The 24658-nt window shown below is 48.8% G+C and overlaps 1 protein-coding gene across 7 annotated transcripts in view; it reads right to left on the reverse strand.

Annotated features, from left to right (window-relative positions):
* PRKG1 (protein kinase cGMP-dependent 1) overlaps nt 1–24658 on the reverse strand; it is a 372326-nt gene that overhangs the window by 320122 nt on the left and 27546 nt on the right. Inside the window, exon 1 of one of the 7 annotated variants that reach the window (XM_064716160.1) lies at nt 22440–23261. The exons of 3 other annotated variants lie outside the window; for them this stretch is intronic. In XM_064716160.1, coding sequence (XP_064572230.1) covers nt 22440–22750 — 311 coding nt within the window. In that variant the 5' untranslated portion in view covers nt 22751–23261. Of the gene's footprint in view, nt 1–1019; nt 1137–7664; nt 7685–22439; nt 23262–24658 lie in introns of those variants that run through there. 3 more of the 7 variants (XM_064716166.1, XM_064716162.1, XM_064716169.1) reach the window with 3 other exon arrangements.

Genomic DNA, 24658 nt, shown 5'->3' on the forward strand with positions numbered 1-24658 from the left:
CTTAATAACTCTGTGATACCAAAACAACACAGGGCTTTTGCTCTCAAATGCTCTTGCTCCTCCTAATTTAGGAATTCCACTCAGAATACCATGGTTGTGATGTTGCCTTTGGCTATAACCAAAAAAAAAAACCCAAACTCTGAAGCACTGTCCTTATGGAGGACAGTCCCACAGCCACAGAAGGGATGCTCAGCATTGCAGGAATGAGAGCAGCACAAGGCAAACACCTCCAGAAAAACCCTCTCATCAAAAAAACCCCACAACACAAAAAACCCAACTCCAAGCATGGAAAGCTCCAGTCCCATGGCTTTTGAATCCTCATAAAATCTTGTATTGTGAAGAACAATCAGCAGGGGGTGGGTTGGGGATTCAGAGAAATTTCCCTAATTCCTTTAAACCATATGGGACAAACTCCAGGGATAGCTGCAATCATCCAGCCACATGTAAGCACAAGCCTGAGAGAACTTAAAGGAAATGTTTTGAAGGATAAGAGTGACAAATGTGCTAGGAGAAAGCAGGCACCAAATTCTGATGGAAGGCGAGGGAGAGATGAAGAGCTTTGAATTTGAAGGACTTTAGGAAACAGCCCTTTTCTTTGATCAAAGTAACTCTCCTCCAGAGGCACTGAATGTTTCCAGGAATTTCAGCTGGAAGGATACTGAAGGGAAATGTCCTATTTGTGGCAAATGGGAAGATATTTCTGAACAAGTAGTAACCTCACATTTCACGGCAACCCTTGTCCTCAGGGAATCCTAACAGAATGGACATACAGAGGTAAAAGAAGGATGCAGCAATACAAAAGGTGCTGCCCAAGGAAAGCTGAGGAATAACATGGAGACTGTGAAATCACAGAACCAGTTAGGCTGGAAAAGCCCTCCAGGATCATCCAGTCCAGTCCCAATGCTCACCTTGTCCCCAGCTCAGAGCACTGAGTGCCTGTCACAGCTGAGACAGCCATGACACACAGAATATCACCAAACAATTTCAGAAAACATCACCCACAGAGAACAACACCTTACCAGGTCAGAAGGCTTCAGGTATCTGCTCACACAGAGCAACACCCCAACACCTCAGAAGGCTTCAAACAACTGCCCTTCCTGTGCTTCAGCCCAGCCTTTTATCCCCTCACGTTGATGCACTGCACCTGTGTGCCCTCTGCTCCTGGGTGATTGGTCAGTGCCCCTGGGCTCATTAATGGCTCATTATCTTTAATATCACTCACCTGTCCTGCACAGCTGCAGCCCATTGGGGATGAGGCTCAGCCCCAGCCCCACTCCCAATGACCACAAACTCTGTCCCTACAGTGCCACCTCCAGCCCTTCCTGGGACACCTGCAGGGCTGGGCACTGCAAAGCTCCCTGGGCAGCCCCTGCCAAGGCCTGAGCACCCTTTGCATGCAGGAATTGCTGCTGCTGTCCCAGCTGAGCCTCCCCTGGCCCAGCCTGAGGCCCTTTCCCCTTGTCCTGTCCCTGTTCCCTGGCAGCACAGCCCGACCCCCCCTGGCTGTCCCCTCCTGGCAGGGAGTTGTGCAGAGCCACAAGGGCCCCCTGAGCCTCCTTTGCTCCAGGCTGAGCCCCTTGACAGCTCCCTCACAGCGTTCACATTCCAGACCCTGAGTACGTTTTGGAGGTGACTCCCTCTGGTCTTTAGGAGCCACTGTGACCTCCTGGTGTTACAGCCTGGAGAACCAGAATGCCAGTGTGGGATTCACTGAGGCATTCCCAAGGGAAGGCTGTCCCCTTTACAAACAGAGCCATTCCAAGGGGAAACAGGAGCAGCACTTGTTTCTGAGGACACACAGAACAGGCATTAAGGCACACAGCTCTGCTCCCTCCCTCAGCAAGCCAGCAAAGCCCCAAAATTTACAGTTCAAATGTGCTGCCATGCTGCTGCCCAGGTCCTCAACAGAAAACCTTTAGTTCACAGGAAATCTCCAAACAGAGCACCAAAGAGAAGAACCAACCTCATCTCGAGGCTGAGAACTCTGACAGAACAAATAAGCCAGAGGAGGGCAGAGAATTAAGTTATCTTTATCTGCATCACATGAGCAGAAAATGAAGTTTGCTCCCATAATGTACTGCTGGCACTGCTTTCCTCCCCTTGCACTACTATCCTGCACTAAACTCTCCCCTCTTCCACCTCCCTCGTGTCTCATCACCTTCCCACACCATCTCCCATCTCCAAAATGCTTGCTCCCATTGCAGCAACCCTGGGTTGTGTTCCTTTTTAATCCAAGTGCCTCATTTGACATTCCTAGTGCAGAGCACCATGGATTTCTCTTTCCTTTCCCTCCACCGTCCTCCCAAAAGCTTTCTCCCCTCCTGCTCCTCCTGCAGGTCCCTGCCCCTTGCTATTTCACTGCTCTCATGGGGCAGCTGAGCAAATATCAGCCAAAATGGCACTGGATGGGCTTTAAGCTCCCTTCCCACCCAAACCATTCTGTGATTCCATGACAATAAAGAAAAAAAAAAATCCCACAAATAAAGCAGACCAGGACATCGATGCATCACAAGGAGACAGAAATGGTTTTTCTTCCAATGCAGCACATGTGGGTTTCTAGGGGAAAAGCTCCTTTCCTCTGTCCCAAATATTTCACAGGACTAGGAAAGAAACCTTGCTCACTTTCAGAAAAGCACTGCTACAACTCTTCTTCGTGTTCTGAGTCTGTTCCATGCCCCACAGGCTGTGTTGAGGAAATATTTACATAAAGGAATACACAGAAAGAACTAAAAAGAGATGGAGAAAACGTGCCTGCCAAGGAGCAGAGTTATTTCCATGGAGGAAACAGGAACTACTGGAGGGAGCTGAAATAATTCAAATCCAGTTTAATCCCAACACGCCCAAAAAAGTGTCATTTAAAATTTAAGTGCATTTTAAAGATAACTGTTATTTTAAAGTCAAAATCAGGCATGAGCTGTTTGCATAAATGCTCATATCCCATATATTCAGGTGATTGGAAAGATCAGCCCAAGCCTGTCTTAAACACTGAACAGTGAAATTAACTGGCACTGGAATTCTTGGAAAACACACCTTCCTTTAGTGAGTTTAAGGAAAAAAAGAAAAAAAAAATCCAGCCTTTCAAGTCAATGAGAAAACAGCACAATTTTGTGTCACTGTCGTATTTTCTGGAAAAATCTCTTTGCCCAGGACTTATCTCCTTGGAAGCTGAGAAGCCTCAGAGAAAAATGAAAACAGTAATGATCTGATTTGCTTCTCCTGTGTTTGGTGCTTTGGAATGGGGTTTGGACATTGTTTCCCCACAGTTGATTGTTTCATTGGTTTCATGTGCATTGTTTTCACTCATTGAGCAATCAGTGCCAAGTTATGCTGAGAGTGGAAGGAGTCACAAGTTTTTCATTATTATCTTTTAGCCTTCTGTCTCTATCCTTTCTCCATTCTTTAGTATAGTATTCTTTAATATAATGTAGATCATAAAATAATAAATTAGCCTTCTAAGAACATGGAGTCAGATTCATCATTTCCTCCCTTTGTTGGGGGTCCCAGAAAATACAACAACTTTGAGCATTCTTTTTTTAAATCTAAATGCAGCCTGTTCTCCCAAAGAGCAACAGCAGCCAGACCTGAATGGAAAACTCAAACCCCAAAGAAAAGCAGCCAAACCCTGGGTGGGTCATTGTTCATCCTGGAGCCTGCACTTCCACATCTCCTTTTGCAGCAGCTTTGAAAAGTCTTTCGTTTTCAATGGAATTCAGTTTATTTACCCTATTTCACCCACAAAGCTCCACCTTATCTGAAATGAAACACCTCTGCTCACCTAACAAAGCCCTTCAGGCAGCTGTGTTGCACGGGCAGATCTTGGAGAAGTATTTTAACTTTTAAATTTAAAAGTATTTAATGAGTGCTCATTCCTGGAGAGACAGTTTCCAGGAATGAGAACTCCTGGGATTCTCCATTATGGAACACTAAGAAGAGGAATCCACTTCTTCCAGCTAAGGGAACTGGGACATTCTGCTTGCTTGGACCCTTTGTAATGCCAGGACACAGGGAATGGGTTCAGACTGACACAGGGCAGGGCTGGATGGGATATTGGGAATTAGGGATTGTTCCCTGGCAGGGTGGGCAGGCCCTGGCACAGCTGTGGCTGCCCCTGGATCCCTGGCAGTGCCCAAGGCCAGGCTGGAGCAGCCTGGGACAGTGGGAGGTTCCCTGCCCATGGCTGGGATGACACTGGATGAGCTTTCAGATCCCTTCCAACCATAGGAATTCCATGATTTTCCCCATCTATTCCAAGAATAAAACTACCAGGTCTTGAATAATCCCCAAGTGTCACATCCACATCTCCCTTGGACACCTCCAGGGATAAAGACTCCACCACCCCCCCAGGCAGCCCCTTCCAATGCCTGACCACCATTTCCATGGAGAAGTTTTTCCTTTATCCAATCTAAACCTCCCCTGGCACAGTTTGATGCCAATTTCACAAGGTGCTCAGCCATCCCAGCATTTCTTTCTTCCCAAACTGTAACTCTTGCAGGAGCCCTCAGGAACACAACATTTTCCACCTGCCAGTTGCATGGATCTGCTTTTCATTTTTTTCTGGCAGCCATCCCAAAAAGCTGCTGCATGTGAAGCTATTCTCTCCAAATCCTGCTTGGACAATTTGCCTTCCTGCTCAAGGAATAAAATCTAACAATTCCTCTCTGTGCTGGTTAATAAATCTGCATGCCGCTTTCAGGAGGGTTTTTTTTGTTGTTTTCCAATAGAGAGACAAGGCTGTTCTATTTATAAAGGTCAAGTAAATTGTGTGCAGTCTGTGGAGCCTTAACATCTCTGTGTTATTAAAACAGAATATTTCATTTAAACAGCCCCTTTCAGAGAGAAAAAGAAATTTCTCCCACTCTAATATCTCTTCCCCCCTCTATTCTGAGTCTGTGCACACAGAGGAGAATGCAAGTGTTTGTTTGTTCTTCACTTGAATTATAACAACTATTATTTTTTAAACACTCTACAACACTTTTACAGGTTGTTTGGATAAGGCACAGCCATAAATCCTGCTCGGCTGTCATGCCAGGAAAAAGCCTGGCAGAGAGAAAAGCTGCCAGGAACAGCAAAGGGGGTTGGGGCTGAGGGGGGTTAAACAAGGTTTAAGAGGCTTAACCTGTCCCAAAACGTTGCTTTGGGACACATCTCTGCCATTTTCCTGTACTGGAATGATGTCCTGAGGGACTGGGACTTCCACATGAGGTCAGACAAGGATTCAAGAGCTGCCAGTGCTCAAACCTTCCTCAGTTCTGTGATTAAACCACACTGGTTTAATCTTTATCCGCTTAACAACAATTGCAAATAAACGGGTTTTTAGTGGTCAGAGTGGTGATTATGGCACAGCAAAATGGGGCAGACTGCTTAAATCCAAGGTAGCAGTACCTGTGATGCTGCTGGCACTGCGCAAAGCCCAGGAACACAGCAAACACAGAAATCCCAACTAAGCCCATCCCAGTCACAGCATTCCCAGCTGAACGCTGCGCCTTGACAGCACAGCACAGGAGACATTCTTCAGCTGGATCTGCACAGGAGCCTGAATTCCTGATGGAATTTTGTGTTTGGTGATCTCCACCGTGGGCTGGTGGGTGGCTGAGAACTGAGGGCTGTCCTGTGCCACAGAGCCAACATCAAAGAACACCGGCACAACCAAAAACTGAGCTGAGCAAGGGATGGTTATCAAATTCTCCCCCCGACCAGCTCAGAGAAGTCTGTAAAGGCAGGACAAAGAAGAGCCAGGCAGAATTACTCCCTGCAGGAGCTTCAATTCCATTTTTCTGGACAGATATCCCAGCACTGCCAGCTGGAAGCTCAGCAGCAGCAACCTCAAGTGACCAGCTCTGCCCCACAACAATCAAACTGGGCTCCACAAAGCCTTTACATTAACAAAAGAAAAACAACAACAAAAAAAACCACTTAGAAGTTTCTAACCTGAGCTTTAACTATTTTAAACTCTACACATCATTAGCACACTTCTAATAGACATAAACCCAATCTTAAAGATTGCTGTGTGATTTCATCTCAGGTTACTAGGAAAAGAAAGCCTTAAACAAACCTGTAATTAACCTATAGGTGCATTAATGTTTGTTCTTTAGGTGGGAATTTGAGGAAAGCTTTTCTGCCTGTGAAAATCAATGTCCCTGAAATGAGAACACTGGAATTTTAAATGTCCTGTTTTTGTTAAAGACCGTGCCTTGCTATTTAATCAGGAATGAAAAGTAATTTCTAATCACCAAGTGCCCGTGCTTATGAAGCAATTACAGTTAAGGAATTCTCTGGGATAGAAAAAACTCATCAGCACTAAAAGCCAGACAGATGAAAGCCTGCAGTGATGGGCAGAGCAAACCTTGTGCTCTTTGCGCTGACCACAATTCCCTCCTCCTCAGGTCCAACACCCCAAACCCCCCAGTTGTCATAAATTAGGAGGCAAAAACACATGAACAGCGTAAGTACATCTGAAGAGGAGAAAATAAAGGGAAAAATGAACTTCCTCCTGCTCTCTGGCCACCCCTGAGGCTGCAAGCAGCACTTCAAGCAGGCTGATGAAATCCTCCTCGTCAAAGGCAGCAGAGGAGTGTTGTGATCTGCACACTCCCTCTCCTAATCTGTTCTGGCAAGGCGATTACAGGAGCTGCTTCCTTGAAAAGAAGTCAAATTTATGCACACATGAAGAAAGGGCTAACTGTACAATCAGTCCCAAGAGCAGTGCCAGGAAAAGAGCCTGCTGCAAGGGGAAAATGGGATGCAAAATGCAGCATGGAAGGGAAGATGCGGCTTTTTCAGCTCCTGCTTTATAACAGAGCAGAAAGGCCACAGTGGTCATAAATTCCAGGAGGATTTGGGTTGGAAGGGACATATTGGAGGGGTTCCATCTCATCCCACCCCTGGCATGGGCAGGGACACCTTCCACTGTCCCAGGTGGCTCCCAGCCCCATCCAACCTGGCCTTGGGCACTGCCAGGGATCCAGGGACAGCCACAGCTGCTCTGGGAATTCCATTCCAGCCTCTCCCCACCCTGCCAGGGAACAATTCCTCATTCCCAATATCCCATCCAGCCCTGCCCTCTGGCACTGGGATGCCATCCCCCTTGTCACTCCATCACTTCTAAAGGATCTCTCTCCACGTTTCCTGTAGCTCCTTCAGGCCCCAGTTTGGTCACCCCAGAGCTTCTCCTGTCCAGGTGAGCCCCCCCAGCTGTGCCAGCCTTTCCTCCCAGCAGAGCTGCTCCATCCCTCTGCCCATGCTGGTGCCTCCCCTGGGCTCTCTGCAGCAGCTCCAGGTCCCTCCTGTGCTGGGCCCAGGGCTGGGGCAGCTCTGCAGGTGGGGTCTCACCTGAGCCCAGGGGCACAGGGGCAGAATCCCCCCCTGCCCTGCTGCCCACGCTGGGGCTCAGCCCAGGGCTCGGGGGGGTTCTGGCTCCCAGCTCTCACCCCCAGCACCCCCAGGGCTGCTCCAGCTGCTCATCCCCAGCCTGGACCCATCCCAGGGCTTGCCCTGACCCAGGGGCAGCACCAGCACCTGGCCTGGTTGAACCCATGGAATTCCCAAGGGCCCCCATGTAGAAGAGTTTGGGGGTTCAGGGTTTTGTACCTGAGCCAGCCTGGGCAGACAGGAAGGACAGAGGAGGGAACAAGGCTGGAGAAGGGCACTGTGTGCCCAGCACTCACCTTTGCCATGTCCAGCTGGGACAGATGTCCCTCCCCTACTGCTCCCCATCACTCTTCTTGCAGGGAACAGCAGCCACCAACAGCCAGGACATTTGCAGACAGCCCAAGAAGCAGTTCTGAGGGTGTGAGGGGGAGGGTCAAAAGCAACAATCTGTTTATTTGGCACCTAAATATAGCCCAGTTAACTCAGCAAACATTTTCTCTCTACTACATTGCTATTTTGTCTGCGTGCAGAGGCTGCAAGGAACCAGCTGCAGCATCACCAGTTGATTACATTCTCTGATGAGGAATTTGCTTTTGTTCCTCAGCAGAAATTTCTGCCCCTACATGCCCCTGACCACTCTCCTGGGTCTTGGGTATGAAAATTCAGTTTTCTGCTAAAAGCCCCAGCACAAAGAAGGAGCTTTTCACCTCAGCCATGCCTGGCCAGGAATCAAGTCCCTGATAATCAAACAGGACACATCAGGTGGCTGCTCTTCCAGGCTGGCCACAGGCTGATTAATTGTTTCATTCTACACCAGGTTTATTAAGTTCTCTCATTCCACACCAGGTTAATTAATTCTTTCATTCCACACAACCCAGCTGCTGCTAAAAGAGAAGTTTCTCAACCAGCTGCACTCAGAGTGGAGCCTGCTGCTCAGAAAAGCCTTCATAGACAGTAACCAAAAGTAAGACGGGGCATTTTGAGGTTCTTCTTTAAAAAGCATTATAACCCTTCAGAGCATTTCCAGGGGGTCTTTTTTCACTTTTTTTATAGTTATAGGACTGCACACTTGGACACCTGTAGCATGGAGAGGAAAACTTTTTTCATTATGAAAATTAGAATGAAATCACAGAACCCCAGAATGGTTTGGGTTGGAAGAGACCTTAAAGCTCATCTCAATCCACCCCTGCCATGTCAGGGACACCTTCCACTGTCCCAGGTTGCTCCAAGCCCCAAAGTCCAGCCTGGCCTTGGGCACTGCCAGGGATCCAGGGGCAGCCACAGCTGCTCTGGGCACCCTGTACCAGGGCCTGCCCACCCTGCCAGGGAACAATTCCTAATTCCCAATATCCCAACCATCTGCTAATTCCCAATATCCCATCCATCCTCTGGCAGTGGAAGCCATTCCCTGCGTCCTGTCACTTCATCCCTTGTCCCAAATCCCTCTCCAGCTCTCTTGGCACCTCCTGAGGCCCTGGAAGGGGCTCTAAGGTCTACCCAGAGCCTTCTGCAGGTTAAATCCCCAACTCTCCCAGCCTTTCCAAATGATCCGTGACTGATTTATTTTTCCCCAGTCTCACTTAAATCCAACCTTGCCTCAAGTTTTACCACACGGGCAGATCCCCGTCGATGCAGCTTCTGATTTACTCTTCAAAGGAGTCCACAAACAGACAATTGATTTAACTTTTAAAAGCCCTCCCTGCACAACAGATACTCCTTAAAAAGCACAGGCCAAGCGCAGAAGGAGAGATCTTCACTCTAAAATAAAGACCAAAACACCAAAATACACATCTACAATTCCTCTGCAGTGCTTTCACGCTAATTTGCTGAGGTGGCTGCCTTTTATCCTCTATGTTTGTATTGCAGCAAAGTGCACTTGAGTCGACAAAGCAATCCCACAGAAAATGGTGTCAAGGCACTGAGTGGCTGTGGCTGAGCAATTCAGGCTCCCCAGCCCAAACTGATTTTAAAAAAACCCAGCTTTTAAGTCTTCTGGAAACACTGAGCACAAGATAGGTTTAAAATGAGCAGATATTGGTGGAAGGAATAAAAATCCTGCTGTTGAGCAGTGAGAGATGGCCAGTGATGGGTCTGAGACATCAGCAAGGGATGCTCAGGGTGTGCATCCTGCAGTCCTGCCCTGCCTGTCCCTCAGTGTCCAAGGGATTTGATGTCACCTGGGGGCTGCAGACACCTGGAATTCAGGGTGGGAAGGTTCCTCTCATAATTTTACTGGGAAGCCACAGGGAGAGAGCCAAGGCAGCTCTAAAGGAGCCACAGAGCAAACAACCTGGCAGCCAGGCAGCTTTTTTGTGCATCCTATTCTTCGGCGGAACTGATAAAAATTCCATTAAGAAGCTTGGAATAAGCATGGAATATTATCTCCCCATGATATATCATTTCTTCAGCATGAGCAAAAGCACAAAATATTTCAGCTGCTGACCAAGGAAATCAGGAGAGGTAACAGAGCTCAAGGCTCCCCAGGAAGCACCTAAGCCTCAGAAAGCTCCTCCAGCATACATTAAAACTCCAAATCCCTGTGAAGATCCCATTCTGGGTACATTCCACAAGCATCCACACTTCCCACAAAGCTCCTGCTTTGCCCCAGTGCCCAAGGCAGCTGTCCCAAGCCACCCTTCCCAATCCTGCACCCTGCCAGCACAGCTTTGCTGAGCTTTACCATTTCGTTGCTACATATTCATGGATTTTCCATCAATAACAACCCCGCCACAATGCTCTGAATGTTGCTCAGCTGTATTTATCAAGCAGGAGCCTCCTTCAGAACCCTACAGCCAAAATGTTTGTGCCCAGCCAGCTCAAACAAATAATTTGACTCCAGCTTGTAATGCTTGCCCATCACAGAGCACAGCAAGAACCTTTTGTGGTGAAAAACATGAAAAAAATAAGTGGATATAGAGTAGGCCTGCCATTGAAAAAGGCCTTTATAGCTCACAGCTGGAATTTCAGTCAAAATTAAGAGGGTGGAGAGCCACTGTGCTCCAGAGGTGACCTGTGACATGTCCCTGGCTCTGCTCTGTTTCCAGCAGGTCTCCCATGTGTTTGGCTATTGGATTTGCTGGGAATGTCCCAGTGAAGGCAGGAATGATGTTCTCAGAAGGCTAATTTATTACTTTATGATACTATATTATATTAAATAATACTATACTATACTAAAGAATACAGAAAGGATACTTACTAAATGCTAAAAGATAATAATGAAAACTTGTGACTCTTCCCAGAGTCCCAACACAGCTTGGCCCTGATTGGCCAAAGAGTCAAAACAATTCAAACCAGAATTCAATTAAACAATCACCAAACACATTCCACACATGAGCACAACACAGGAGAAGCAAATGAGATGAGAATTGTTTTCATTTTCTCTGAGGCCTCTCAGCTTCCCAGGAGAAAAATCCTGGGTGAAGGGATTTTTCAGAGAATGTGAATGCCACATTTGGCCTCAATCCCTATGGAAGCTTCTCCATCTGTATACCTGCAAACATTGGGATAATTCTTAACCCAGATTTCTACATCCCAAGTGATGCTCTCAGCACAGCAGCGCAGGGTTCCCATTTGAGTTCTTTTTGGCTCTCAAATTAAGAAACCACTTCAAAAGCTTCTCAACACCTGTTTTATCTGTGCAAGAGTAACAGCAAAACTCAAAGAGCTGAGATTTGACTGATCTCCCTTTTGGAGCAGCTTTGCCCACCTAGATCACACTGACACTCATCCTTGCACAAAGTCCAAAGGGGAAAAACTTGGGGATTTATGAGGGAAGGGATCATTTGTTCTGAGCCACATACAAGCCATGAAACACCTGGCAGGGTGGTTGAGGAGAAAATAACAGTGGTGAAGGTGAAGCAGGCAGAGGTTGAGTCTGTCACCCCACAGAGCCCAAGGTCACTTTTCCCAGATTTCCCACTTTGCCAGATCCCAACAAACAGCACTGGCACACAGAACACACTGTGCTGGCAGTCACTGTGCTCATGTGTCCCAGCTTGCAGGCAGAGTAATGAAGCCAGCAGGTGAATGGAGGGAGATGAGATGGATATATAACAAAATTAAAATTTTGAAACAAAAGCTAGTCCTCCTTCTTCACAAATTTAAATAATATTATATAATTAAATTTAAAAATCCACAATACGAACCACAAATAATTAGCTACTAAATTAAAAATAAAAATTATTTAAATATCATTCTTAATTAAACAATTTATCCTTAACAAAATACTATAAAACTCATAATTTATAAAACTAGAATATAAATAGGAACTAATAAATATCTAAACCCAAAAAAAAAAAAAAAAAACCTTCTCACACATTTAATCCCAACCATAACAAAAAAAAAACAAAACACAAAAACCGCAAAAAAAAACCAACACAAAAACTCCACACAGTTTCCCTCTTGTGCCTCACAGAGCTGGGCTTCTACCAGGAGGACAGAAAGCAATCTTGGATGTGATGGGCAGGAGATTTCTCCCCTTTGTGCAGTCACTGTCTGAACAGCAATTAAATGTGCAAGGAGGTGTGAGGAGCAATGACAGGAATTACACACACACCCCCAATTACAACAGGAATTACACACAGTACAACAGGAATTACACACACACCCCAATACAACAGGAATTACACACAGTACAACAGGAATTACACACATACACCCAATACAACAGGTATTACACACACAGTACAACAGGAATTACACACACACCCAATACAACAGGAATTACACACACTCACCCTCAATACAACAGGAATTACACACACAACCCCTCAATACAACAGGAATTACACACACACCCCCAATACAACAGGAATTACACACACACCCCAATTACAACAGGAATTACACACACACCCCCAATACAACAGGAATTACACCCAGTACAACAGGAATTACACACACATCCCCAATACAACAGGAATTACACATACACCCCAATACAACAGGAGTTACACACACACAGTACAACAGGTATTACACACACCCAGTACAACAGGAATTACATACACACCCCAATACAACAGATATTACAAACACACAGAGTACAACAGGAATTACACACACACCCCCAATTACAACAGGAATTACACACACCCTCAATACAACAGGAATTACACACACACCCCAATACAACAGATATTACAAACACACAGAGTACAACAGGAATTACACACACCCCCCAGTTAGTTTGTAGGTATCTGCCCTGTTTGGATGCACAGCTCTGTTCCAGGACTCAGACACAGCTGTGTACAGAGGCACACACCCAATCCCATGTTTCTAATGGATTTATATCCCTGGATATTCCCCAGCAGGGACACCTGGCTGTTGTTTGGTCCCCAGGCAGGACTGTAAAAGGACAAGCAATGCCAAACATGGAGCTGGGACAGGGCATGGAGGTGCCCAGGATGTGACTGAGCCAGCCCAGGGCATGCAGAGGGACACTGTGACAATACAAACTGGTATTTGTGGATGTCTGGACCTATCCAGACACCCTTAGGGATGTACCTGCTCCAGCTGGAACCTCATCCATCACTCTGTCTCCAGGGGTTTACCTGCTGTGGTCCATTTATCCACAGCCACACTTCCTCTGAGTGCTCCTGTTCCTGCATGGCCACCTCTAGGAGCCACAGGCTCTGCAGGAATGGACCTGCTCCAGGAATGAACCTGCTCCAGCATGGATTTGCCCATAGCCCCTGTAGGAACAAACTTGCTCCAGGAATGAACCTGCTCCAGCATGGATTTACCTATAGCCCCTGCAGGAATGAACCTACTCCAGGAATGAACCTGTTCCAATATGGGTCTTACCCTGCTGTGCCATGAGTTTATCCATGGCCTCATGCACAGCTGTTGATGCCCCAAGATTCTCCTGGCTCCAGGATCTCTCCTTGGGCCCCAATCCCTCTGGAGGTACAGACACTTTGAGATGTTTTTGCTGGAGGTGGAAGCCCAGCAGCACCACCACCCACTCAGAGCCCAGCTGGGATGGGGGAGACAATCAGAAGGGCAAAAGGGAAAAAACTCATGGATTGAGATGAAGGCAGTTCAACAGGTTAAGCAAAAGCCACAAGGAATTTATTCTGTGTTTTCCATGGGCGGGTGGGTGTTCAGCCTTTCCCAGAAATGTGAAGTTCCATCCTCTGCCATCCTCCTTGGGAAGTCTGGATCAGCTGCCCTGGCTCTGTCCCCTCCCAATTTCTTGTGTAGCCCCTGCCTGCTCGCTGGTGGGGCAGGTGAGGAGCAGAAAAAGACTTGGGACAACAAAAAACACTGCAGGACTTGCAGGAAAATCCAGCTTCCTGTGGGATCTTGTGCTCCTGGCACTGGAGGTTCTCTGCCCCCAGATGAACACAGGAAACAAGGCTGATTTTTAACAGAGATGCAGAGTCTGGACCCCACTGGATGGGACAGCTGTGTACAGGATGAACTTTGGGATTGCCAGGGAGGAGAATAAGCAGCATCCATGGGAAAAGAGAAAAATCTTGGGCAGAAGGAGGAGCAGGAACAAGACACCCAGGGAAGTACCAAAGGGCTCAGAAGAAGAGGGGAAAAGCATGGTGCTCCACCCCACAGAGCACAGGAGCTGCTGAAGGATGTTCATCTCCTCCAGCTGACCATGCCCACCCCTTAAGCTTCACACAACTTGGGCAATACTGCAATCTCAAGGCAAAGAGCTGGAGGCTAACTCTGCATTTCCAGGATGCCTGATCTTCCATTTCACCTGCAGGAATTTCTCAGGCATTCCAGAGGCAGATTTTGAGTCTCTATAGCTGAAGCTGGGTATGGTTTCCAACAAGCCTTAAGGTACAGCTGAGTGGCACCATTTGCATCACATTTGCTTTATCTACACCTTCCTGAAGTGCTTGGCCACTGCCCTGATGTGCTGCTGGCAGTCCCAGGGCCATTGATTTCCTCTATTCACCAGAAATATCACCCACCAAGAAGGTTATTTTCCTCATTTAGCCTGTGGACTCCAAGAGCAGTAATGAATTCCCCTCAGCCGCCGGATCTGTGCACACAAATGACATCAAATAGGCAGTTTAAATCCTAACAAGCACTGACACATCCCAGGGACCCACTTCCACTGGGGGCAGGGAACACTGGCTCTGCATTTCCATCACACCCATGTTATTTACTCCTGAATCTCAATGATACTCTGTGGTCACAGAAACCAACAGCATTTTCACATTTGCATTTGAAGGGACCTTAAAAACGACCTTGTTCATGGGCAGTGACACCTTCCACTAGAGCAGGATGCCTTCCCACAGTCCTGCTGCTTCTATACAAAATTGCCTCCTGTCCACTGATATTAAAACCTCTTTCCTCTCCTAATAAAAGTGTATTTGCATGAATGCAATACTCCCCTACACATGCTAAATACATGAGTGCACATACATGTCATTATACACATATATATATTTATATTCCCTGATATTAAAGACAGCTTTCTCTCCTAATAAGTGTATTTGCATGAATGCAATACTCCCCTACATGTGCTAAATACATGAGAGCATATACATGTCATTACACAGATATATATATTTATATTCCCTGATATTAAAGCCTGTTTTCCCTACTAATAAAAGTGTATTTGCATGAATGCAATACTCCCCTACATGTGCTAAATACATGAGAGCATATACGTCATTATACCTGTATCTATATTTATATTCACTGATATTAAAGCCAGTTCTCTCTCCTAATAACAGTGTGTTTGCATGAATGCAATACTCCCCTGCATGTGCTAAATACATGAGTACACATATCATTATATATATATTTCTATACACATCCAACAAAAAGTATTTGTGTACTTACAAGACTGTAATTCAATTTTTCCATCAAGCCAGGCAGTTCCATTATGATTTCTCCTCTTTGTTCACATCACTCAGTGTGAACAAAAGTGAACAGAACAAACCTGGCCTGAGCTGTTTCTAAATCCAAGTCAAGCCCAAGTCACAGAGCTGCTGAGCAGCTTTCCTGACCCAGCTGGGGTGTTTGACAGGAAACACCTCCAATAAATGTGCTCACAAACCGAATCAAAGAAGGGAATTTGGGGAAAGAAGCACTGCTCCAGGCAGGAATTGTCGCAGCCTGACAAGAAGCTGTTTTCCCTGATACCCTACTTCAAGTTGCTCCTAATGAACAAGCCCCAAACCCAGCCCAAAGACCCCAGACTTGAGAAAGTCTGACAGCCCATTTTCGACTTGGAAAGCAGGCACTGGCGCTGAAGTTTGGCTCTCCCTGCTCAGGCTCTGGTTTCCAAGGAAACCAGTGGCTGCAAGAGCCTTGCAAAACGCCGGTCCTGCGCTCCTGCTCGGAGCAGGCTGTGCTGGAGCTTCCCCTGACACCAGCCCTGCCAGGAGGGGCCTCAGCAGCCTTTCCACAGCACCTGGATGCAATTCCAGGCGTTCAGGATGTCAGGATACACAGAACACACCTGGCTGACTGACTGCACACTTCGACCAAACCACTTTCTGCAGCTGCTGAGAGGAGAAAGGTATTATTGTCATGGTTCAGGCTCCAGTGCAGCAACAAATACTTTTGTTTTTTCCTGTTCTCTCTGCCCTTCAAAACAAAGACAAGCTACACAAAACACGAACGTCAGGCACTCCTCTGCCTGCATGCACTCGCTAGAAACGGCAGAGCAGCAGATGAAAAACATTTACAGAAATATTTAGCAAAGGCAAGGATTTAAAAGCCAAAAGCAAAGACCAGCAGCACGGGCAGCAAGGACGATCACTGATGGCAGTGAGTGGCTTTTAATCCACCCCCAGCTCAGCTTTCCTGAACCCCTTCCCTCAGGAAGATGTTTGTATTCAGTAACTCTTATCATCCTACAGCATCTAGCTCCAGCAGGATAACCACAGAAACTGATATGTAACAATTCACTGTATCCTTTTCAACTCTCCAAAGAAACAAATTTTCCCCTTGACTCTTATTTTCCATCTGGTGCCCAGCAAGTTCAGGACTCACAGTGTCCTCCCTCATTCCAGAGGCAGCTGGCCAGCCTAAATTCTATGCTATGTCCATTTCTGTTCAGTTTCACAACTCTGACCCGGCTTTTTTATTATTATTGTTAATTTCAGAAACATAAGACACATCCTGTGTTTAGGAACGTGGGATGCTGAAGTTCAGGAATGCTTTCACAGAGTCTGGAGAGAAGGAATTCGTGTCCATGGCCTGGGGACCTCATTCTGTGTTGAAGCACTTTAAAACTCTCCACCTACAGCATTCATACAGCTAAGGATGAATGTAACACAGCTCAAACAAGTGTAAGTAATTATTCCAGTAGTACAGATAAAAGGAAAAAAAAAAAGTTAATTCTGCAGAAAATGAAATTATGGAGCTGTAGTACAATTTAAAAAAGAGTCTCTATGTTAATTACCAGCTGTTAGTGTGCTCGGAGCTACTGTACTTGCTGAACAGTGTTGTTTTGCATATAACCACCAAGAAAATGTCATTGTAGTTTCTGAAAAGAGCTACTTTGCTTTAAAACACAGTTTACTGACACCACACTGCTAAAATTAATCTCCAAAAGCAGCAGAAAAACCCAGGGAAGTCTGTGTTGCTTGTTGAACAGAACTAAGAATAAGTGACATTGCAGCGATGTTTTATCTTGCAATTAAACTCATCTCAGCAAGAACCAGACAGAGGATGACAAAACAACTACGTGGCTTTAACAGCTTTATTGGGAGATTTGTTTTTTTACCTTCCTTTGAGTCAAACCCCTCTGGAGCTTACACTCAGCACAGACATCACCAGCCTGAACAAACGTGTTGAGAGATGACCCAAAACACTGCTTCGACAGAGAAAAATCATAGTTCTGTGCTTAACAGCCTAACACCACGCAGCCACCCCTTACTACTGTGAGTAACCCAAACCTCAGAGGGGTGTGATGTATTACACAAGGAGCTGAGCTGTCACAGTGTCCCCTTGTCACTTGCCAAGGCATTAAAGCGTGAGTCACACGAGTGCACAGAGGGGAGCCCCATCAGTGCCACCACTGCCGAGCCAGACCTGTCACAACACGGGGAGATCGCGCTCGGCTGCCTTGCTCCAGCACAGCCCTGCCTGTGCTCACAGCTCTGCCAGGAGAGCTTCAGCCCTCACAGCACAGCACCAGCATCCTCCCCAAGCTGTGCCTAAAAATCCTGACCCTTCAAATGCACCCAAAAACCCCACTGGCATTAATGGATTTTGTCCATCGAGCATCAGCTTAAACCACGTTCGGATGGATTTGACATTAAAGCAACCACAGCATTTAACAGCTCTCACAACAAATGATAAATGCAGTTCAATTAATTGCTCACTGGACACATCACAGTGGACTGACACCAAAATAAAAAAGAAGGTTGCACCACTACACCCATCTCTGCTGACTGCTTGGGGCAAGATGCTTCAGCAGAAAGTGACAGGAATCGAGGCCACCACCATCCCAGCAATCCATCCCTGCAGGAGAGTGCCTCAGTTCCTCCCCCATCACCTCCACCACCAGTTCCCCGTGGTTTCATCATGGACCAACCACCCCCCAAATTCCTGTAGTGAGGGGAGAGGGGTTTGGGTCATTTCAGGGGGTTTTTAGATGAATCTGCAACATACATAGCACTGATAAACACCAGAAGAGCATTCCATGCCAACACACCAACATCCTTCAAATGCACCCAAAAAACCCCACTGACATTAATGGATTTTTGTCCACTGAACAACTTCAACTACATTCAGATGGATTTGACATTAAAGCAACCACAGCATTTAACAGCTCTCACAAGAAATTATAAATGCAGTTCAATTAACTGCTCGCTGGACACATCAGAGTGGATTGACACCAAAATAAAAAAATAAAGGTTGCATCACTACATTCACCTCTGCTGACAGCTCAGGGCAAGATGCTTCACCAGAAAGTGACAGGACTCAAGAGGCCACCACCATCCCAGCTCCTGGCCCACATCCCAGCAAACCATCCCTGCAGGAGCATGCCTCAGTTCCTCCCCCATCACCAGTTCCCAGTGGTTTCATCATGGACCAACCACCCCCCAAATTCCTGTAGTGAGGGGAGAGGGGTTTGGGTCATTTCAGGGGGTTTTTAGATGAAACTGCAGCATACATAGCACTGATAAACACCAGAAGAGCATTTCGTGCCAACACCCTAAATACAAAGTGCTTTTCAAGTATTTCTGGGGGTTTTATGACTATTATGATCATTTAAAATACGCCTCTAGCCCCCAGAGGATGTGCACATTTGCCTTCAAAGAACCAATCTGGCCGTTGCAGGGATTTTATTAAACCTCTTGTATGGATGTTGTACTTTCCCTAAGGCTATGCAACCAAGTATTTTATATTTCTTAAACCAGACCTCTTAAATACAACTCACAGGCTGCTCCTCCCCTCACAAACGAGTCTCTGGGATTTTGGCAGATTCCCCAAAAGTCTGCTAACTCCCCAAACCAAGTTATTTTTCCTTTTACTCAACATTTCCTACAAATGACACAGCACTTTGCTGCTGTCTCTGCTAACAGCAGAGCTTGTACCACCTCAGCCAAGAGATCAGGCCCTTCACACTCACGAGCTCCATGCTTTATTCTGTGTTCTACTCCTAAGTTTCTTTTTTTTTCTCCCTTTTGGAAAGAAAACACGCTGATTACACAGCCTTCCAAAAAGGCAAACAGCTGTTGCAGATCCCTGAACAAAGCAGCCTGTTAAAATTAAAGTTCTGGGTATTTTCCCATGGCAAGGAGGAGGCAGGGGAAGGGAAGAGCTGCAGCTTTGCTGGTTGAAAAGGCTTCTCCTTGCTTGGCTGCTCTGTAGAGTTTAAAGTGCAAAGGCAGTTGGTACAAACTCGGTGTCCCAGTATTCCCTCGGTGCTGACAGGCTGTTAGCAGCCAGGATATAGCCTGCAAGAGGTCAAAGGTGTGGAAAAACAAACACGAGCAGCAATTTGGGGAGATGAAGAGGAGAGAACGATCTGTCACGGCATTTTTTGTGCCGCGGAAAACCAGCCAGCTTCCTGCCCTCTTACTCGGTCACTTCTGGCAAGTTATGTGCTCTGAGAGGAGGAAGGAAGAAACAAACCACTTATTTTAAATAACTGGCTTCTATTCTAAATAACTGGCTTCTTGAACAAGGAGACTGATAAAGATGCTAATGCCCAATTCCTCTCACTCATAACTCTGAAGAAAATGGCTGAATGGTTGGACGTGTCCCTCCATGGATATCAGCTCCTCAAATCAGCCCACAAAGTCCTGTTTCACTTTAAAAACATTGTAGAGGCAATACAAACCCAACACTCCAACAGCAACTCAAAACTCTTACAGCTCTGAAAAAGCAATTTTATTTAACCATATGCATCCCTAATTGGAGAGGGGTGTGTGTGTAAGGGAAGATCCTGCAGATTTAATAGTATTTGTCCACACAAGGCAATTAAATTTACTTTCATACTTTGAAAGCCATTCATAGAATCCCAGAATGGTTTGGGTTGGAAGAGATCTTAAATCCCATCCAGTTCCACCCCTGCCATGGCAGGGACACCTTCGACTGTCCCAGGCTGCTCCAGCCTGGCCTTGGGCACTGCCAGGGATCCAGGGGCAGCCACAGCTGTGCCAGGGCCTGCCCACCCTGCCAGGGAACAATTCCTCATTCCCAATATCCCATCCAGCCCTGCCCTCTGGCACTGGGAGCCATTCCCTGTGTCCTGTCCCCAGTCCCTCTCCAGCTCTCTTACACTCATTCAGAGTTCAGCCACTCTACAACCCAGAATCTTCTGTGGCATCACATCTTCCACCACCACAGACCCTCAAGTATCTACATGACCCTCATGATAATTCAGTTCCCACAGTTTCTGCTGCTGTTGATCCTACCAATCTCCAGCCACCTCTGCCAGAGCAGGAGAGCAAATCCAGCACCACCTAACTACAAAAAACAAACCAACAACCCAGAGGCTACTTTAGAATCATCTTGGTTGGAAAACCCCTCTAAAATCATCAAGTCCAACCATTCTCCCAGCAATTCCAAGGCCACCACTAACCAACATCCCCAAGAGCCACATCCACCTGCCTCTTGAACACTTCTTGGTGGCTTGACAAAACCAAAGGTTGGGTGCCATCACCTCAAGAGTCACTGAGATTCAGCATGAACAGGGGGGAAAACCCAACCCTTTAGTGCAGATTTTGTTATTTCCAGGTCCTCACCACCTTAACTTTCACCACCACCATGAGTTATCTTGGCCACTGGGCTCTTAAGGCTGACACAGAGCTCTCAACTCCTCCCAGAGCCAAATACACTCGTGAAATCATTAGCAAAGATCTTTTCCTGTAATCATAGACCGGTTTGGGTTGGAAGGGACCCTAAAACTTCTCATTCCAGCCTCCAGCCTTGGGCAGGGACACCGTCCACTATCCCAGGCTGCTCCAAACCCCACCTGAGCGATCACAACCTGCAGCCACGAGTTGACTTGAATATTGTAAATAATATTAGGAGTATTGACCACAGATGATCAATAAGAGACAACTCCCCCAGAGGAGCAGGGCATTATTCCCCACACTAGACTGCAGGGCTGCATTTACACAAGGAATGATTAAAATTCCAGCTGGAAAACGTTTCATCCAAGGCTTTTCCTACAGATTTCACTGGGTACAGACCCGCTCTGCTGGAACCCGTGGCGCTTCCCGGAGTTCTGGGAGCTCCATTTGCACTTCAGGAGCTCCGAGGGGCAGCGACACCGACAAGGAAAGTGACACGTGTGGGGCTTTGCATTCCCGGGGGAAATTAACACCGAGGGATGCTCGGATGTTAACCACACACCCCGGGCATTTCACAGCTAGCCTTGTCCCTCCCTGCTCACTTTTTGGGGTGTTTTATTCGTTTTAGGGGCTGGAGGGGAGGCATTTCACGCGCCACCGCCGTTCCTCCCCTGCCATCCCTTCAGAACGGCCTTAAAAGGACAAAATATCTGTGGCGGTGGGAATGGGGGGCGGGAACAGGAATGTGGGAATGGGAGCGGGAATGGGAAGCGGCGTGGCGGCAGGAGGAGCACACCCGGCCCAGCCCGGCCCGGCGGGGTCCCGCCATGGCGGCCGCCCTGAGGGCGGGCAGTTGCCTGGAGACGGCGGGGCCCGCCATGGCGGCGGGAAAGGGCTGAGGCTGCGCGGGGAGCGGGGCCAGCCCCGCCACGGTCCCTCAGAGGACACTCCGGCAAGATCCCTGTGCCCCGTGTCCCGCCATGCCTCCCCGGGAACCATCCCCGTGTGCCCGGGCACCGTCCGCTCCGTCCCCGCATCCCGGAGCCCACACGGCGCACACGCTCCCCACTACCGGGATGGCTCCGGGGATCCGCCAGCGCTCCCGGTTATCATCCCGAGGAATTCCTCACACGAGGAAGGTGCTGGCCGCGGAGGGGAGGCAGGTTTGCTCATCGACGGGGAGGTTGCGCCCCGGCCCCGCACACAGAGCCCGGATCGGCGAGCATCCGCTCATCACCTCTTCCCTCCTCCTTTTCTATCCCTTGAGGAGCGCTGAACCAAAGGCACGGCCAGGAGAAGGCACCGAGCGAGGGAGAGCTCCGTTCCCCCATTAAGGCGCTCTAATTTCCCTAATCTGCGGCAGGTGTGAAACCGGGCCAGCGCATCCCCCGGCGCGCCGGCACCTGAGGATCCTCGCAACTTTCCCTGCCCCCCGCACACCTTCCGGCTCACCAGGACACGGCGACAAGCTCCTACTTCTGCCGAACCCCCTCCCCAAAACACCAGCATCCCGCCGGGCTCCAAGTTTCCCAGCTGGGAATGTCTCCCTGCGGGGTCCCGCGGCGAGCCCCGCGTTCCTCCCGCAGGGACAAATCCTCCATGCCCAGGACACGACCACTTTCCCCGGAGGGATGTGGCGGCCGGGACGGGCTGTCCGGGACCCGGGCATCCCGCTCTGCCGGCACATCGGCGCTCACTCCCCAGCGCTCGCAACTTTCCCACCCCGCGGGGCCACCCAAGGAGGATGCGGGAATGCCGCGCTCCGCTCCCTGCCCGGGGATGGAGCGGGATGAGGGAGAGAGGGGAGGCTGAGCGGCGGGGTGACCCCCTGCTTACTGCGGGCTCTTGGGGTAGAAGGGGAGGGTGACGTGGCTGAGATCCTGGATGTCGAAAGCGGTGGGCTCGGCCGAGATCGCCTGGCGCTTGGTCCGCTGCTCGCCCTGCAAGGTGCCGGCGCTTTGCTGCTGCGCCTGCTGCGTGGCGGGCCGGATCACCGAGCGGTACTTGTCCAGCTCGTTCTGCAGCTTCTGGATCAGTTCGTCCTTCTGGTCCAACTCCAGCTCCAGCTCGTCGATGAGCGCATCCCGCTGCCGCAGCTCCTCGATCTTCTCCTGCAGCGCGTACTGTAAATCCCGCAAAGTGCCCATGGTCCTGCCGCCGCGCTCTCCCCTCGCCGCTCCGGGCAACTTTCCCCCTCCGGGGCCGCCTCCCCTCGCTCGGGCCACCCCGGCCCCCGCCGCCCCCCTGGGCTCGGCCCGGCCCCGCGGGGCCGCCGCAGCCGGACCCCCGGCACGGCGCTCCGGAGCCGGGGTGTTGTCAGGGGCGATGTGGATCCGCCTGCGTCAGGCCGGGCTGCCGAGGGAGCCGAGACACACACACAGACACACACACACACACCCGCGGCGGCGAGCGGCGAGGGAGGGGAGGCGGGAGGGAGGCAGGGGCGGCGGGGAGGATGCACATGCTCGCCCCGCTCCCTCCCGCCGGCCCCGCCGCGCCCCGCGCCGCCCACGCCCCGCGGGCTGCGAGCACGGAGGGATGGATGGAGGGATGGAAGGGAGGGAGGGGACCGGCCGGGAGCAGCGAGCGGTGCCTGCCCTGCCGGCCTTGTGCTGCGCTCCGAGCCGCGCACACCTCCCGTGCTGCTCCCCTCCCTCTGCTCCGCTTCTCCTTAAAGAACTTATCCCCCCTTTACTTTGCTTTTAAAGAGCCGGGTTGTGTTGTTTTCGCACAAGCCAGCGTCTGGCATGGCTCCTCCTCAAGCCTCAGCAAGCTCCGGGCTCCAAAAACCCAGATTTTCACGGGAATATCGGTCAAGTCTGTCTGCGCTTGAAAAGCCTGGAGGAGGCAGGGCATCTGGCTTTCAGAGCGCTGAGAAAAAAAAAGCCCTTAACTTAAAATCTGGGAGATTTTCTGCCTAGCCCAAATGTGAAAGCCTAAGTTTCTGCCTTACCAAACTGATCAGATTCCCCAGAGTGCAGGGTTTTCCTTCATGCACTCAGGTTTCCTGTGTAGCCTTACCTCTGCCATATAGCCCACGGGGCTGCAGCACAGAAATAACAAAATCAAACAAATGAGCCACAGTGGCCAAGCCCTCTGTGCCAAATGATTCTGGGTTCTTCCATTTACCAGGTGCTGAAGGGCCAGCAGTGCTCACCCTGAGAGCACAGCTCCAGCCTTGTCTCTCTGGGGAACACACAGGGGGCTCCGAGCTGTTTGGGGGTTCCTGATCAAACCATCCAGCCTGGAGAAGCCAGTGATGAAAGCCCCAGAGGGTAAGAACCTCACCAAAGCTTGTGCAGCACTGGGGCACTGGCACAGCTTCACACTCACAGGTTTCCAGCAGCTGTTTCTGTTCCTTCAGCAGCTGTTTCTGTTCACTCTCAAGGAGCTGGATTTGAAGAGGAAGAGGAGGATGCAGCCCTGAGTGTATTTTTTGTTTCTGTCCAGACCTCCCATGCCAGGCATGAGCTGGGAGTGCCAGACATCAGCCCCTGCTTATGGGGCTGAGCTCCTCTGGGCTTGCCCTTTTTTCCCCATCCTGTTACACACTGGCTCCAGCTTCCAACCTGCAGCTGGTCTTTATTTTATAAAGTTATAAAAGAGAGCAGATGAGGAATTAGAACTGCTCCCTGCTCCACACTGTTGCTGGAAAGGGCCTGGCCTCTGCTCACAGACATGAGGCTTTGCAGGGTTTTCGTGCATTTGATCCTGCGTTTTTTGAGATGCACATGGAAAAGGGGGAGAAAATTTGGGTTATGCAAAACTCTTCAGTTTTCAGTCCCCTTGATACATTTGTGCCAGGCACAAAGCAAAGTCCCCCAGTTGTTTCCACAGGTTTAAGTCCAGACAGCATTTTTTACTGTCTATTCCTCCTATTTCCATCTCACATAACTCACTGGGAACAAAAGTAGCAGATATCTGCTGAACATTTCCATTTTAAAGACAACAGGCATTAAACAGATGCATTCCTGCTGCCTACAAACTGGGAATCAGTGATAAATAAAATATTTTAACAGCGTTCAGCCAACAGGCTGTAAGTTTTATTGCTTTTC

Source organism: Zonotrichia leucophrys, chromosome 6 (genome assembly GCF_028769735.1).
Source record: "Zonotrichia leucophrys gambelii isolate GWCS_2022_RI chromosome 6, RI_Zleu_2.0, whole genome shotgun sequence".
NCBI lineage: Eukaryota > Metazoa > Chordata > Aves > Passeriformes > Passerellidae > Zonotrichia > Zonotrichia leucophrys.